The sequence below is a fragment of the Herpailurus yagouaroundi genome, unplaced genomic scaffold, assembly GCF_014898765.1.
Source record: "Herpailurus yagouaroundi ecotype Mexico unplaced genomic scaffold, PumYag 141, whole genome shotgun sequence".
In the NCBI taxonomy this organism is placed as follows: Eukaryota; Metazoa; Chordata; class Mammalia; order Carnivora; family Felidae; genus Herpailurus; species Herpailurus yagouaroundi.
The window spans coordinates 28,671,517-28,688,095 of NW_024412396.1; the positions used below are offsets into that span (position 1 = coordinate 28,671,517).

General features: G+C 41.6%; 1 protein-coding gene across 3 annotated transcripts in view; it reads left to right on the forward strand.

Moving 5' to 3' along the window:
* The window catches only part of GNG2 (G protein subunit gamma 2), a 122,874-nt gene that overhangs the window by 88,461 nt on the left and 17,834 nt on the right, over positions 1-16,579 (forward strand). For all 3 annotated transcript variants that reach the window (XM_040477138.1, XM_040477139.1, XM_040477137.1), the window contains one exon: positions 7,052-7,167. In XM_040477138.1, the coding sequence (XP_040333072.1) occupies positions 7,081-7,167 (87 nt within the window). In that variant the 5' untranslated portion in view covers positions 7,052-7,080. The remainder of the gene's footprint in view (positions 1-7,051; positions 7,168-16,579) is intronic.

Consider the following 16,579-nt stretch of genomic DNA (forward strand, 5'->3'; position numbering starts at 1 on the left):
TGTGTGTGTGTGTGTGTGTGTGTGTGTGTGTGTGTGTGTGTGTGTATGTGTGTGTGTGTGTGTGTGTGTCCTTTCTCATTGAGAGACGAGGAACAGCACAATTCATTGTTGCCTGGCACTCTGCAGGGCATTAGAGTTTCTGCCTCTGCTCACTAAATGCCACTGGCGCCCCTAATTACTGTCATAACTCAGGCCACCCTCACACATTTCCAAATGCTTCCTAAGGGGTGGCACTTTCCCTGGTTGAGAACCTTTGCCAGCGAGACTTGGAGAATAGATTGAATCCCATTTGGAATTTCCAGAGGATAGACTGTTGGAATTTTGAAAAGAGATCTTGGCTGTGGAATTCTGAAAGAATTAATCTGCAGTATTAGTGTTCTCTGATTCAAATTCAGAGATGTGTAACCACCCATATTTTAGGCCATAACTTGGTTGCTAGATGATGCAGCACTTTACAGGTGCTACCAATTGCTGGGCTGAAGACAGCTGGCGGGACCAAAGAGTGTCACTCCAGCACTACCCAACCTTGGATCATCACCCCAGCTGATTCCCAGAGATCTTTTGAGATTCCAGAAGTGACCCCAGGAATCCAGAGTTTCCCCCTGAGAACCAGACTCTGGCTCTGTTTCCCTCTGCCTCACTGATTTCTAGAAGAGTTAGAGTCCACAGCTGGTTGCAGCGTGGAGGTGGGCTTCTGATGGTTCCAGGGACAGGCTGGGCCCCTGCAAGGGTAAACTATGGTACATCACAAGGCAGCCCAAAGACTGAGCTGATGGGGTGAGGGAGGAGCAGCGTATAGAAGTTAATCACCCTCTCTTTTTAACTAACAGTTTTTTGTTTGTTTTTGAGAGGTGTGTGTCTTAAAGCTTTGTCTACATGATCCTTTCAGCAGAATTTTACTTTTCCTTTTGGCTATTTTAGTGGTTGCTATAGTCAAACCATTTCCTTCCCTCTTAAAATAATTTCTGCCCAATTTCAGTAAGATGTAAAATGAAACAGGAACATTAGCAAAGGATATCTGATATGCATCTATGCTTCTGCCTAAGCACTTTGTCAACACTTTTCTTGGCCCGATATGCTCACAATGTGCAACACCTTTTTCTCAACAACATTTCTCATGGCATGCAGCCCCTGTCAGCTCAGGTAGAGATGAAAGACAAAAGCTTTTGTCTTCCCCATTAGGAATCTGTGGTGTAACGTTTACATACACCAACAATGAATAGTCTTAAAAGGATATTAAGTAAAAAACTCTATTTGACAAGAATGTCAAAACTACTAAAATATTGGAACACCTGGGTGGCCAAGTCAGCTAAGCAACTGACTTTGGCTCAGGTTCGAGCCCCACATTGGGCTGTATGCTGACAGCTTGCAGCCTGGAGCCTGCTTTGGATTCTGTGTCCCCCTCTCTCTCTGCCCCTCCCCCACTCACACTCTGTCTCTCTTTCCCTCAAAAATAAATAAACATTAAAAAATAGTAAAATATTGGGGTGCGTGGGTGGCTCAGTCGGTTGAGGGTCCGGCTTCGGCTCAGGTCATGATCTCACAGTTCGTGAGTTCAAGCCCCGCGTCAGGCTCTGTGCTGACAGCTCGGAGCCTGGAGCCTGCTTTGGATTCTGTGTCTCCCTCTCTCTCTCTGCCCCTCCCCCGCTCATGCTCTGTCTCTCTCAAAAATAAATAAACATTCCAAAAAATTTTTAAAAAATAATAAAATATTTAGGGACTAACTTAGAATAGAATTAACTTAGGAATAGAGAGCCCAGAAATAAACCCTCACATATATGGTTAAATGATTTTCAACAAGGGTGCAAGACCGTTCAACTTGAAAAAGACAATCTTTTCAGCAAATGGTGCTGAGAAAACTGGCTATCCACGTGCAAAAGAATGAAGTTGGACCCTTACCCAACACCCCATGCAAAAATTAACTCAAAATGCATCAAAGACATAAACGTAAGAGCTAAAACTATAAAGTTCTCAAAAGAAAACATAGGGCAGAAACTTAACAACATTGAATTTGATGACTTCTTGAATATGATGCCAGAGGGACAGGCAACAAAGGAAAATTGGACTTTATGAAAATTAAAAACTCTTGTGCATCAAAGCACACTATTAACAGAGTAAAAAGACAATCTGTTAAATGAGAGAAAATGTTTACAAACCCCGTATTATCTGGTACAAGATTAATATCCAAAATATATATAGAACTCCTAAAACTCAACAGCAAAAAACCTGATTCAAAAATGGGCAGGGGCATCTAGTTGGCAGTTGGTTAAGCATCTGACTCCTGATTTCAGCTTGGGTCGTGATCTCACAGTTTGTTGGACTGAGCCCCGCATCAGGCTCTGCGCTGACAGAGTGGAGCCTGCTTGGGATTCTCTCTCCCTCTCTCTCTGCCCCTCCCCCACTCTCTCTTGTTTTCTCTCTCTCAAAATAAATAAACTTGAAAAAAGATGTGCAAAGAGGGGCACCAGGCTGGCACAGTCAGTGGAGCATGTGACTCTTGAACTCAGGTTTATGGGTTTGAGGCCCATGCTGGGTGTGGAGATTACCTAAAAATAATAAAACATTAAAAACAAAAACAAAAAGAGGCACAGGACTTGAATAGACATTTCAACACAGGAGATCTACAGATGGTCAATAAGTACATGAAAAGATGCTCATCATCACTAATCATTAGGGAAGGCCAATCAAAAACACACTGAAATACCACCTCACACCCATTAAGATAGCTACTGCCAAAAACAAAAACAATGGAAAATAATGAGTATTGGGAAAGTTGACAATTTGGATCCCTTGTGCACGTTTGGTGAGAATGTAAAATGGTATAGCTGCTATGAGAAATAATATGGCTCTTCCTCACAAAGCTAAAAATCGATTGGCCATATGATCCAGCAACTCTACTTTGAGGTGTATACTCAAAAGAATTGAGATAGTTGTACACCCATGTTTATAGCAGCATTATTCATGGTAGCTAAAACATGGAAGCAATGGACGTGTCCATCAATAGATGAATGGGAAAACAAAATGTGGTATGTACATGTAGTGGAACATTATTCAGCCTCAAAAAGGAAGGTGATTCTGATTCATGCTACAATGTAGATGAAACTTGAGGACATTATGCTAAGTGATAGAAGCCAGTCATAAAAAGATACTGTATGGTCCCACTTCTACGAGGCACCTAGAGTAGCCAAAATCATAGAAACAGAAGGTAGAATAGTGGTTTCTAGGGCTAAGGAGAGGAAATAATGGGAGTTACTGTTTACTGGGTACAGAGTTTCAGTTTTATGAGAAGAGAAGGGTTCTGAGTGTGTGTGTGCACGTGCACCTACGCACACGTGACACATTGTCCAAATACATCAAGCTTAGAAGACAGGCTAACGTTTCTTACCATAGCCACTTTTTAGGAAAACATCCTTCTTTGGAACACTGGTCTAGGACTGTGTAGTGCTTTCTATCTCCAGGAGGGGGATGTTATGGGAAAGCAACTGGATACACAAAAGAAGAAAATGCACAGAGCGATTCCAAAAGTGATACTAGACTCTGTTGGGTCATATGGTAAACCAAGAACATTGATGCTGTATCTTCCTCAAACGAAAACGAAAACCTGTGTTTACTTTTACTCTTAAGTCCATTTAGGTTTCAAGTGTGTTTTCTTCCCAACATTTTCAGACTTGCATCCTGCCCCATCCCTCTTCTTTTTCCATCTCATTCCTCACCTCCCCACTTCTCTTTTCTGTTTGTACAGGGGTCTTCTTCCATGGTAAGTAGAATGAAGGCCCCCCCAAAATGCCCATGTCTCCATTCCTGGTATGTGTGAATATGCTACGTTATATGGCAAAGGGGAATTAAAGTTGCAGCTGGGATTAAGGTTGCTAGTCAGCTGACCTGAAGATGGGGAGATTGTCCTGGATTATCTAGGTGGGCCAGGCGTAAATTAGTTCTTGAAGAAGGGAGCAGAGGAGAGTCAGAGGGAGATATGACAACAGAAGAGGTCAGAGTGATATGATATGAGAACAACTCAACTCACCTTTGCTAGCTTTGAAAATGAAGGATAGGGCCAAGGAACACCAGTAGTAGCCCCTAGAAGCTAGGAAGAGGCAAGAAAACAAATTTTCCCCTAGGGCCTCCAGAAGGAATACAGCCCTGCTGACACCTGGATTTTAGTCCAGTGAGACCTACTTCAGACTTCTGACCTCTAGAGCTGTAAGATAATAAATTCCTATGATTTAAGCTCCTATATTTGTAGTAATGTCATACAGGAGCAATAGAAAACTCAGACATTTTCTGTCTCAGTCTCCTTGGGACAGCCATAGCTTTCCCAAGGAACATGAAAAGGCATTAGGATACAGACTTTCCTAGATATTCACATGAAAATAATGGGTCATTTACTCAGTGGCAGATCTGTTGTCCAAGAGCTGAAAAACTCTTAATAATGGTGGTATAAACAAAATAGTACTTATTTCTCTTTACATAACCAGGTCACATCTGGTATTGTGGCTCTACAGTGTCAGTAAGCACCGGATCTTTCCTTCTCACTCTGGTGTGAAACCTAACAGTTCAAGATGGAGCACTATAGCCAACAAGAGTGTCTTCTAGGCCAGTAGCAGGAGGAAAGGGAGGCAAAGAACACACCCCGCTCCCTTCAAGGGCACTTCTGCCTATATCTTATTGGCCAAAACTTGGTCGTAGAGCTATAACGGCCTGCAAGGGAGACCGGAGAATATATATTTCAGTAAAGTCTGCCCAGCTAAAATTCAGGGTTCTTGTGGTCTCTGTTAAAAAGGAAAAAAAAATTGTCATTACTAATGAAGAAGAGGAGAAGCACTATTTGACTATTTGGAGGCAAGCCGTGGTCTCTGACACAAGTTGCTACGTAATCTGGCTTAAATTCAAGGGCAGAAGAATAGCTGGCCAGATTCCCAAAGCTCCCTCAGGGCCAATGAGTACTTGATAATTCTGTGATAATTTGTATTCTAGTGTGATAAATTCTAATTCAGAAGAGATGTTAACTTCACAGAACAGTGTCCAGGGTCTTGTGGATCATAACTACTTCCGACTTTGAATGAATGAAAGAGTTAGACTACCCTAACTCGGTAATTCAAAATTCCATCTTGGTCTTGTGACATTTTGCAAGGGTGTTAGATTTTTATTCCATTTGGAGATACGTAATTTCCCTGTGGGGGAGATGATTGGGTCCCTAATTATGCTGATGAAATCGTAATTGTCAAAGCCTCTTCCTATTTTTTTTTTTTGTTTTTACATAAAGATCCCTCCCTTGATCTTCAAGCATATGAAAGTAGTGCTCAGAGATCTTTGTGGCTTCAAAATCCCTTCAGTCTTCCTTCCCACTTTATTGTCTCTGACGCCTTTGAAAATAAGTTGAGAGAACAGTTAATTATCTTCCAGTTTATACTGTAAATGCCGTTGGGGTGGCTGATTTTGCAGTATTCTTTATAAAATAACACTATGAAGGGACCTCTTTGTTTACAGAGAGTTATACATAATTTCTTCTTTTGTCTTGAAGAAGAAGATGCCAAGATATAAGAACCAAAGGAAATAATTTGCATACTTACGCTTTTTTGGTCATTAAAAATTGTTTCTTGATTTTTACTGAATAAGAGACAGTCTTACATTGAACTTACTATGGGTCATTCTTCCTTCCCCAGGTTTTCTATGTGTTCTCTTTCCTTTTTGTGATGGTAGTCTGATTATACTTTATCCCTGAATTAAAATACTGCCCAAAGCTAGCAGAAGTCACAGTTTTTAATATAATGTCTTCAGAGCAAGATTCAACTGTTGACTGAAGCAAGGCTTTAATGCCTCTCAATTCTTGTGTCATGCACTCTAGTTAAATTGCTGCTCTCAGACATTGCTTCACTATTGGGTGTCAGTGACCATGAGGGGCACGTCTATACAGACAGTCCTGAAATAGCATATGGCACCTTAACATAGAGCGAGACGTGATCAGAATGTGGGGGAAATGGGTACCAAAAATAAAATAAAATAGGGTACTTTCCGAGATGAATGACAAAAATCAAATGAGATGGTGGGTCAAGAAAGAATTAGAAAATGAAATTGGGATAGGACCTGAAGGGGATGGGAGCAAAGATGGGGAGGAAATCTGGCAAAGCCAGAGGCAAAGAAACCATCTCACAATTTACATAGGTGCAGAATTCTACTCTCTGAACATTTGTGTTCCATTTCCATATTTAGAAAAGTAATAAGTCCATTATACTTAATAAAGAATTCACCAGAATTCTGTGAACTCATTGATGTAATTAACAATTCAGACATGGCAATCCTTCCCCCTTGTTGTTATAAAAGAAAAGTTGTGAATCAAGTACATGGTTGTGAATCTAGCCATATTTCAAATAGAGTAGAGAGAAATGACTATTTTTTTAAAATGCTGGATAAACAACACTGAAAAGCCACACATCCTGTATAGAGTCCTTGCAGTATAATAGGCTGAGGTGATTACAGTTAACTATAAAGCTGGTGTTTGAGCCCATCAGGAGAACATTGCAAACCTGGTGTCTTTAGTCCTAAAGGATTGTATAATGTACCATTCCTCTCTCTGCTTGCCTTCCATTGTTTACCCTCTGAGGGCACTTAACAGAGTATCTGACAATAGCACCTGAAAAATAACAGCAGTAATAATGTAAATTGTCGCCCTTACTATTTTGAACTCATTTCATAAGATAACTTTAATGACTTGCTTTCTTGATTCAGCAGTACATCTTATTCTAAGGGATTTCGTAAACATTGTGTTTCATTGTGCTTCATTGTGCTTCTCTGAAGAAGGGGAAGAAGTGCAGATGGATGTGGGGGGGGGGCAGGGGCAGGGCAGTGAGGTAGGGGGGGCAGGTATTTGGAAAAACACACCTCATCTTCTGGTCTGCCTGCAATCAGACTCAGTGCTGGACTGGGGCTGTAGAGGGCTGGGAGAGCCAGACCTGACCACAGCCACTCTTTCGACACCCCCGGATATGATGAGCCTGTGCATTTGGCAGCCCATGAATTCCCTGATGCATTTTTCCTTCCTGTTTTCTTTCAGTGTATCTGAAAAGCCTACCCAGCATTCCAATGGCCAGCAACAACACCGCCAGCATAGCACAAGCCAGGAAGCTGGTAGAACAGCTGAAGATGGAGGCCAACATCGATAGGATAAAGGTGAGGACCACATAACCCACACCACTCCTCCAGCCTCGATTATGAGGAGCGTGGCTTGCAGCCACCTGTCACTTGACTTCCCTTCTATAGAGAGTGATGAAAGCAGTGAGGGCAAGAGAGAAACTTAATGATTGGGCAAACGTTCACTTTTCTAATGTGTCTTTGCTTTCTCCAGATTTCTCTCAAATGAAATGACAGCATAGATTAAAACTGGTTCTCGGGGCGCCTGGGTGGCGCAGTCGGTTAAGCGTCCGACTTCGGCCAGGTCACGATCTCGCGGTCCGTGAGTTCGAGCCCCGCGTCGGGCTCTGGGCGGATGGCTCAGAGCCTGGAGCCTGTTTCCGATTCTGTGTCTCCCTCTCCCTCTGCCCCTCCCCCGTTCATGCTCTGTCTCTCTCTGTCCCAAAAATAAATAAACGTTGAAAAAAAAATAAAAAAAAAAAACTGGTTCTCCATGTAGACTTAAAAACAAAACAATAACAGCAAAGCAAACAAATGAAAAACTTTGGCTCATGGCTGAGATCTAGCCAAGGAGATCGGAGAACACACAAAACATATCAGGTCACCAGTTGACCTCCCCAACTTTGTAGAGACTGTCTTCTTATTTGGGTTTTAACTTTTCTGTCTTGGTTTAGGCTCTAAGTTTAAGTGTCTCTCTTGATTAATCCTGTCATGATTAATCCTTCCATTCACTACTGCAGGTTATAATTCTTCACTCTTTTATACCTCATTGGATTTCTTTTCTTCAAAACACTGAAATCACACATGGTCTCCCTAAGGAGAAGTCAAACAGCATAGTGGGTAAATGAAAGTATTTTATCAAGTGCAACTCAGAAATGTATCTCATTTTATTAAAATAACACTAGAACATTCTTCCAAGTGCCAAATTCTTTTTATTTTATTTTTTTTTTAATTTTTTTTTTAACATTTATTTATTTTTGAGACAGAGAGAGACAGAGCATGAACGTGGGAGGGTCAGAGAGAGAGGGAGACACAGAATCTGAAACAGGCTCCAGGCTCTGAGCTGTCAGCACAGAGCCTGACGCGGGGCTTGAACTCACGGGCCGCGAGATCATGACCTGAGCCGAAGTCGGACGCTTAACCAACTGAGCCACCCAGGCACCCCCCAAATTCTTTTTAAAACTAGAATATTTTTACTGTTTTCTCCATACCTGAGTTAGCAGCCTAAACTATCTACCCAACCTTTGGAGTATGCTTATAGATCAAGGGTCAGTAAAGTAAAGCTCATGAGCCAGAACATTTATTTTTATAAATAAGGGTTTATTATAACATAGCCATTAATTTACATATTGTCTGTAGCTACTTTCCCAGTACAACAGCAGAGCAGAGTAGTTACAACAGAGACCACGTGGCCCTCAAAACATAAAATGTTTACTCTCTGGCCTTTTACTGAAAACTTGACTGACCCCCTGGTCTAGAACAATAGTTCTCCGCCCACCTGTACACTCAGATTACTCAGGGAACTCTGTGAAAAGATCAATTCCAAAATGACACTCTAGACCAATTAAGTCAGAATCTCTTGAGTTATGATTCAGGCATCAGGTTTGTGTGTGTATATGTGTGTGTGTGTGTGTTTTGTTTTTAATTATCACTTAGTTTCAATGTAAAGCCAAGGTTAAGAACCTAGGGGAGGGATTTGCTCCTTTTTTTTTTTTTTAATTTAAGTAAAAATTTACACCCACCATGGGGCTTGAACTCATGACCCTGAGATCAAGAGTTGCATGCTCACCCGACTGAGGCAGCCTGGTACCCAGGGTTTGTTCCTTCTAACTCCTATCAGATACATGCTAGAGAGTGAAGGGGGAGATGGTATTCCCTCATAAGTAAGCTAAGCAAACATCCATGGACATCTATCTATTTTAATCTTCTTTTTTGAGTTCTGATGATGGGGCTATAAGATGTAAACAGCTTCTCTTCTCTCAACAGCTTTAACTCTTCTTCTTTATTCATGAATGAGATAAATAAAGGGTCCTCACCATCTGCCTTGCTCCTTTACCACCTTCTTCATCTCGTCTTTTCCTTTTGCCTCTTCTTTCTTACCCCCTTGCTGAAAAAGTAGCACAGTGACTGCTGAGAGAAGTGAGGTTGTTCAAGGATTGTCACATCAAAATGAGACATTTAGTTCTTCTTTGGGAGGGACGGGGACAGAGGAAGGTTCTGCCCATGGACCTTCTGGAAAATGTCACTTTGCCTTTCAGGGCACCCCAACTAAGATAAAAGTGTTTGTGAGGCACTGTTGTGGTTGGCATTTTCTGTTACTCTTCAGCATTCTCAGATCTGCTCCCGAAGGAGGATGTGATGGTACTGGAGGTGATGAAAAGCTGGCAGTGGGAGAGAGAAGACAGAAATAGGCCTGTTCAGCCATAAGTCAGATCTCCATCCTCCCTCACCTGAGTGACTGACTGGCTACAAGGGGCTCCTAGTTGATCCCTGAAATCCCATCTCAACCCTGTCTCCATCCGTGCCATCAACTATCCTCCACATTGCTGCCAATGAAAATTTTCTATAAGAAAATCTCATTATGTTCCTTTCCTACAGAAAATCTTTTCATGCCTCCCATCACCTATAAAATAAAGTCCAAACCGTTAGCAGAGTATGCAAGGTGCTTCTGGCCTCTGCCCCTCTTTTCAGCTTCATCCCCTTCTTTTTGCCAACCTGCCATACCGAGCCACTTCTGATGCTCTTGATGGAAATTTCAAATGCCTGGAACATTCACTCACCTTCTTTCTGTCTCTCTGCTTTACTAACTCTGGTGACTCCTTGAAGGCTCAGACCAATCATTACATCCTTTGAGAAGCTTTCCCAGACCCTCATCATAAGGTTGGATTTTTACTGATTGTCAGTTGTTCATCTATTCTTTTATCTAACAAATATTTTACTGACAGCTTTTTGAATTGCCAGACCTTTGCTAGGTCCTAGAGAGACAGAGACAGGTAAAGATGAAAACATGGCTCTTGCCCTCAAGGATCTCCTTGATCCCCCTTCCTAGTCTAGGAAGCGGTTACAGAAAATATGAACATGACCTATCACTGACATAAATAAGATAGCCAAGAAGCATAATCTCCAAATATCATCAGAAAGAAGCCAGCACCACACCCCAATTCCCTTTGTATACTTCTTCCGAAGACACCAAAGGAATCACCACAGCAAGAGAGACGAAGCGTTCATCTAATAAAGCGGGCCCTGGGTGGTGATCTTCCTAGGCAATCTTCATATCCAAATCTCTGGACCCTCACTATGTCATTAGACCTCACATTGTTGGAAATACAGCAGCAGCTTGTATTTCTGTATTTGTTCTGCACATCAGAGCCAGGCAGGCACGCTGTGGTGAAGTGTCAGATTATTTTTAGTTCAGCTGTTGGCTAAACTGCGACTGTGTTGACAGAGTTGACAGCTAGATGGTTTAGGGCTGGGGTATGTGCCTTCAGGAGTCCCTTCAAAGGCTTCTGAGCACTCAGGCTTCTCCACCTGCTGTGCATGCATGATCCCATCAGCAAGAGAGGGCTTCTCTCTGAAGATCCCATGTTTGTGATTTTGCAGTCAGAGTAGTGACCTCTTTAAGCTATAAAGGGCAGTGGTGGTGGTATGTACATGTGACAGAGCCCACTGTGGCTGAAGCCACAAGAAACAGGGGACAGGGAACACAGTGGCCCTGAAGCTTCCAGAGTCCCATCAGCAGGCATGGCCCTATCCCTCCTGTGGCCTCCAGAATAACTTGGGCTGCAGAGAGAAGCTGTACAGTAGGAGGATCTGAATAGCATATTCATTTTTAAACCTTCTTGTGTCCTATCCCTTTGCATCACAGATCCTGGGAGAATTGGGCTAATGAATCCATTATCTGTTCATAAGCCTCAGGCATATATAAATTATACTCCCAGCCTTTCTGTGTTTCTTTGTTAGCATTTAATTCAAGGACAGAAAGTAAAGACAAAACTTAAGGAAGCTGGGAAGGGATCTGGCGACAGGAACGGAGCGGGGCGTAGAACTGTGACACTCAGATGTATGAAACAGCAATATTCTCACACTGATGTTGAGCAGAGACAAATAAAAGGAAGCTTGTCCTTCGAGCACAAGTTGAGAGAGCATGTCCAAAAGTAAAGGACAGTAGGACTTCAGTAAATCTATTTATTCACCACTATATTAGGGCTCCTTGGGTTTCTAATAATAGGAGCCTAACCCAAGCTCACTTAAGCAGGAAGAGGGGATTGATTATAAAAGATACAGTGTGTCTCAGATTCCAAGAGCAGAAATGTAGCTGGGTAAGCAATAGAAATAAGAGCCGGAAGCCCATTGGAAACCAGGAGAGCTCCGTTACATGTCTCTGCCTCCCTTTGTGTGTCTCTTTCTTTTCCCAAGAATAGATTTCTCAGCTGCCTGTTCCGTGTGGCAGATATGATGGCTGCCCACAGCTCCCAGGATCCCATGTCACTTCCACCTCCATGAAGAGGTGATAGATTGATTTAATTCCTTTTCAAGTGCATATTCCTAGAGTGGCATTTCTGTTCTTGCAAGAGTGAGCCATCTACAGCTCTAATCAATGGACATTAGAATAGAACCACATTGCACAAACATTGCTCCTAGGAATTAACACACCCACATGAATGGGAAAGGAATGGATACTTAAGGAGGAGTGAGAATCATTGTAGGCTGGAAAGATGCTTTCTGACGGAGGGCATGGTTAGCATAATGAAGAATAATGTAGATGTAAGAAAAAAAGAAAGCCAAGGCCAGGGGCGTGGGTGAAATGAGTGCTTCTTAACTAATTGGATGCTCCATAAATTGACCCCACATAAAAACGTCAAATTTATTTCTCATTTGTCCCAAATAGACCTTTCCAACTTGCTCCCCTTACTCCCCCTTGCTCCCCCAAGAATATGCTCTGTAAATTCCCACCTCTCTTGTTATTCTGGGTCCCTCACTGAGACTGCCTTTCTCCTTATTCTTTTCATATCTACTACAGACTCAATGTTTGTATCCCTGACTCCTCAAAAAAAAAAAGTTCATATGTTGAAATCCTAACCCCCAATATGATGGTATTTGGAGGTGGGCCTTTGGAGGATGATTAGGTCAGGAGGGGTGAGCCTTCATGAATAGGATTAGCGCCCTTTTGAAAAGAGACCCCACGGGGTGCCTGGGTGGCTCAGTCTGTTGAGCGTCCAACTTCAGCTCAGGTCATGATCTCGCGGTCCGTGGGCTCGAGTCCCACGTCGGGCTCTGTGCTGACAGCTCAGAGCCTGGAGCCTGCTTCAGATTCTGTGTCTCCCTCTCTCTCTGCCCCTCCCCTGCTCATGCTCTGTCTCTCTCTGTCTCATTCATAAATAAATAAATAAATAAATAAATAAATAAATATTTTAAAAAATTAAAAAAAAAAAAAAGAGAGACCCCAGGGAGGTCCCTCATCCCTTCCATCATGGGAGGTAATAGTAAGAAAACATCTTTGAACCAGGAAGTGGACCCCTGCCAGATGCCGAATCTGCCAGCACTCTGTTCTTAGACTTTCCACTCTCCAGAACTGTGAGGAATAAATTTCTGTTGTTTATAATCCACTCATTCTATGATATTTTGTTACAGAACCTGAATTGACTAAGACCCTGTCCAAATCTTACTCCCCTTTTAAGGGTCAGCTCCAATCCCCATTTGTCCGTGAATCTCTTGCCATCCTGACCATTTTCATCAAACAAATTTTTCCAACTAGACTACAGTCCTCAAAGTCAAAGACCATGTCATTCACCTGTCTGCATCCGTCAGGGCAGTGGAGTACTCAGGCATTCCAGAAACTCTTTTTGAGTGGATAACTTCAAGTTCATGTGCTAAGAATGTCATATAACAGGACATCAGGAGCTATACTCCATGTGACATTTTCAGTGACATTTATGGTTTGGGAAATTGCAAGCCTGAATATAACTGGCTAAATAAAACTGTGATCACAGGACAAGTTTCACTGAAATGCAAAAATGAAGAGAGGACGGGCGAATAGTTTCATGTCATACGTATGATTATAAGTAGCCAGCGTTTATAGTACACCTTTTTAAAACAGTTCAACATAAAAATAGACCCGATTTTCATAACCGACAAATATGTGTAAATTATTGAATTAAAGACAAAGGTTCCTTTTTCTTAGAGGCTGGGGGAGGGGCAAAGGGAGAGAAAGAGAGAGAGAGAGAGGAAGAAATCATCTTTCTGATGATTGATTCATAAAAGATTAGAATTGTACCAATCATGAAAAAAAAAATGGTACTGACAAAAGACCAGTTAGACATCACACTTGGTACTAGAGAGGGGACATACATCCTAAGTTTGGGGTTTTTGAAGCTTTTCTCCAGCATTTGAAATGAAAGTTTTAACATCTCTTCCCCAAAATGCTTGCATTTGATTTATTAGGGAGAATAAGATACTGTCCTCCTCATAGGCCAATTGAGAGAATTTTCAGGGACTATAAAATCAGTACAGTATGTCAAAGGACTTAAAGAGGAAAGGGTTGTGTTCAGCATTGGCCAGTCCTAATTCTTTCAATTTGTGTATAATGAAGCAAAAAATTTTAAATTGAATTCACACATACATTAATAATTGAGCTTGGCACTTCATTTTTGTGACAGTTGATATAACTTTTAAAAATTCAGTAGGTATTTGTTAAGCACCACACACATGCTTAGCCTTACACATTGTACCTAGGGGCTACAGAAGTACTGTTAAACCTTGATGATTTGAAATCCCTAGAAAATGAATTTCTCTGGATAGCCCAGTTTTCAGGCCAGATGAAGTCTCCCTTTTTAAAAATGTAACTATTTTGGGTGACGCTTTTCAGTGTCTTTCTTTTTTATTAAATAAATGTACTTTTTTGGTGACTATTTTGAAGTTATTAATTTCAAAAATATCATTCTATTTCCTTTAAAAAAAATCCTATAGGGGCGCCTGGGTGGCGCAGTCGGTTAAGCGTCCGACTTCAGCCAGGTCACGATCTCGCGGTCCGTGAGTTCGAGCCCCACGTCAGGCTCTGGGCTGATGGCTCGGAGCCTGGAGCCTGTTTCCGATTCTGTGTCTCCCTCTCTCTCTGCCCCTCCCCCGTTCATGCTCTGTCTTTCTCTGTCCCAAAAATAAATAAACGTTGAAAAAAAAATTAAAAAAAAGATCCTATAGATACAACAGTAGTTTAATACCACCCTTGGAGAAGAGGAGAGGGGAAGAGGACTTAGAATATTCACTCATTATTTTATAAATAAAAAATAGTAGATATTTATCCGTACAATTTTACTTTCTGTAGTATTGCAATCAAAGTTTGACCCCGGGTACTCCTCACACCCAGGAAAGATCCTTTCTACTCAATTATGGCCACCCACAGTGATGCAGACACCATGATGTTGAGAAGCATGTCAAAGAATACTGAGGTTTCTTCTACATTCACTAGTGTTAAACTGAACATTTGCATTTTTTCTTACATGAATTACATATTAATGGTTCAAAGAAAAATGAAGGCTTAAAAGTAGCCAGTTGCTTTTGACCTGAGCAAAAGACCTTTCTAGACAAATGTCACACCAATCTCTCCTACTTTGGAAATTCTGTCTCTTCCAGAGGTTGGCAGTTTCTTTGCCTTCAGGCACGTCACCAGGCCTATGACGGGCGATGTTCAATGTTCATAATAACTTCCTATTTCAAGCCTCCATCCCAGCACAATCTTTGAGGTCCTTTAAAGCAACAAGTTAAAGTTAAGTCAACTTTGGGTGGTGACTTTAGTGCAGGCAACTCAACTGAGAGAGTTGATTGCCATCTCACACATGAGACTTCCCGCATACATAGGCAGTAACCACCTGTCAGTGCTTACTTCTTTGCCCGATGGCTTGCAAGCATTTTGCGACATCAATTTTAAAATGCGTCTCGATTTCAGAATGTAATGAAGACAGGTGTATATCCTTACATACTGTTTAAATTCTTGGGTCTGACTTTTACCCTAACACCTGCTTCTCAGAGCTGTCATGGTATCTGCCTAGGGTGGCTCCCTATGTTTTCAGAGGCTAAAATCATAGTGTGGCAGCCTTTGTTGGGACTGTGTGGAGTGACCCTTTCTTTCCTCTGGTGTCCTCAGCCCCGGTCTCATTTGGAGAGATTGCTGGATAGCTGGGCGTCAGCAGTGGTCAGTCTGGGGACATGCACACGCTTATCAAATGTAATTCCTTTACCTGTGCAACAGATGTCATCTCCCTGCCTAAGGACACACTCCACCATATGCCCATCCTAAATCATCAGTCTTGGTTCTCTGTTTCATCAGCTCCAACAATGTACAGACACAGTGTTATTTCTCCATCTTGAAGAAAAAATTTTTTAATGTTTATTTTTGAGAGAGAGAGCATGGGCATGGGAGGGGCAGAGAGAGAGAGGGAGGGAGACACAGAATCTGAAGCAGGCTCCAGGTTCTGAGCTGTCAGCACAGAGCCCAGCATAGGGCTTGAACTCACGAACCGTGAGATCATGACCTGAGCCAAAATCAGATGCTTAACTGACTGAGCCACCCAGGCACCCCCTTAAATAAAATTTTTAATTTTTTTCTCTTGACTTGCCCACTTCCTCTCCCAGCAGCTGCCTCATTTGTTTACTCTGCTTTGCAGAGCTTCTTGAAAAAGTTGTCTGTATTCACTACCTCTGATTTTCCCTTTCTTTTGAAACATTATTTTTCCTCTGGAAGTAATCTCAAAGGTACAACAGGGTTGCGAATATAGTACAAAGAATTTTGTTTTCCCCTGAACCATTTGAAAATAAGTTGTCAACAGCTGCCCCATCACTTCCAAATACTTTAGTGTGTACTTTCTGTAAGTAAAAACATTCTTCTACATAATCATAAAGTACAGTCATCAGAATTAGAAAGTTAACATTGATATGTTGCTACTTTCTAATCCTCAGACCTCATTTAAGTATTGCAAATCACCCTAATAATAATAATATCCCTTTTAGCAAAAGAACCTAGTTCAGAATCATGTGTTGCATTTAGTTGTCCTGTCCATAGACTTCCTTGACTTTCATGACCTTGGCACTTTTGAAGATTATGGGCCGTCTGTTTTGTGGAATACCACTCAATTTGGGTTTGTCTAGTATTTCTTCATGATTAAATTCAGTTAACAAAACTGGGGCATTAATATAGAATTGATGGGGATATTTGTCTCATTGCATCCTATCAGTGACATGTGATTTCAAATTGTCACTGTGATGTTAACTTTGATTACTTAATTAAGGTGTTATTTTCAAGTTTCTTCACGTAAAGTTCTTTTGTCTTTTGTAGTTCAGAAACATTTGTATTTGGGGGGAGGGACCTTGAGATCTATAACTATCCTACCCCTCAACAAACATTTTATTCTTTTATTAAAAAAATTTTTCAATGTTCATTTATTTTTAAGGGAGAAAG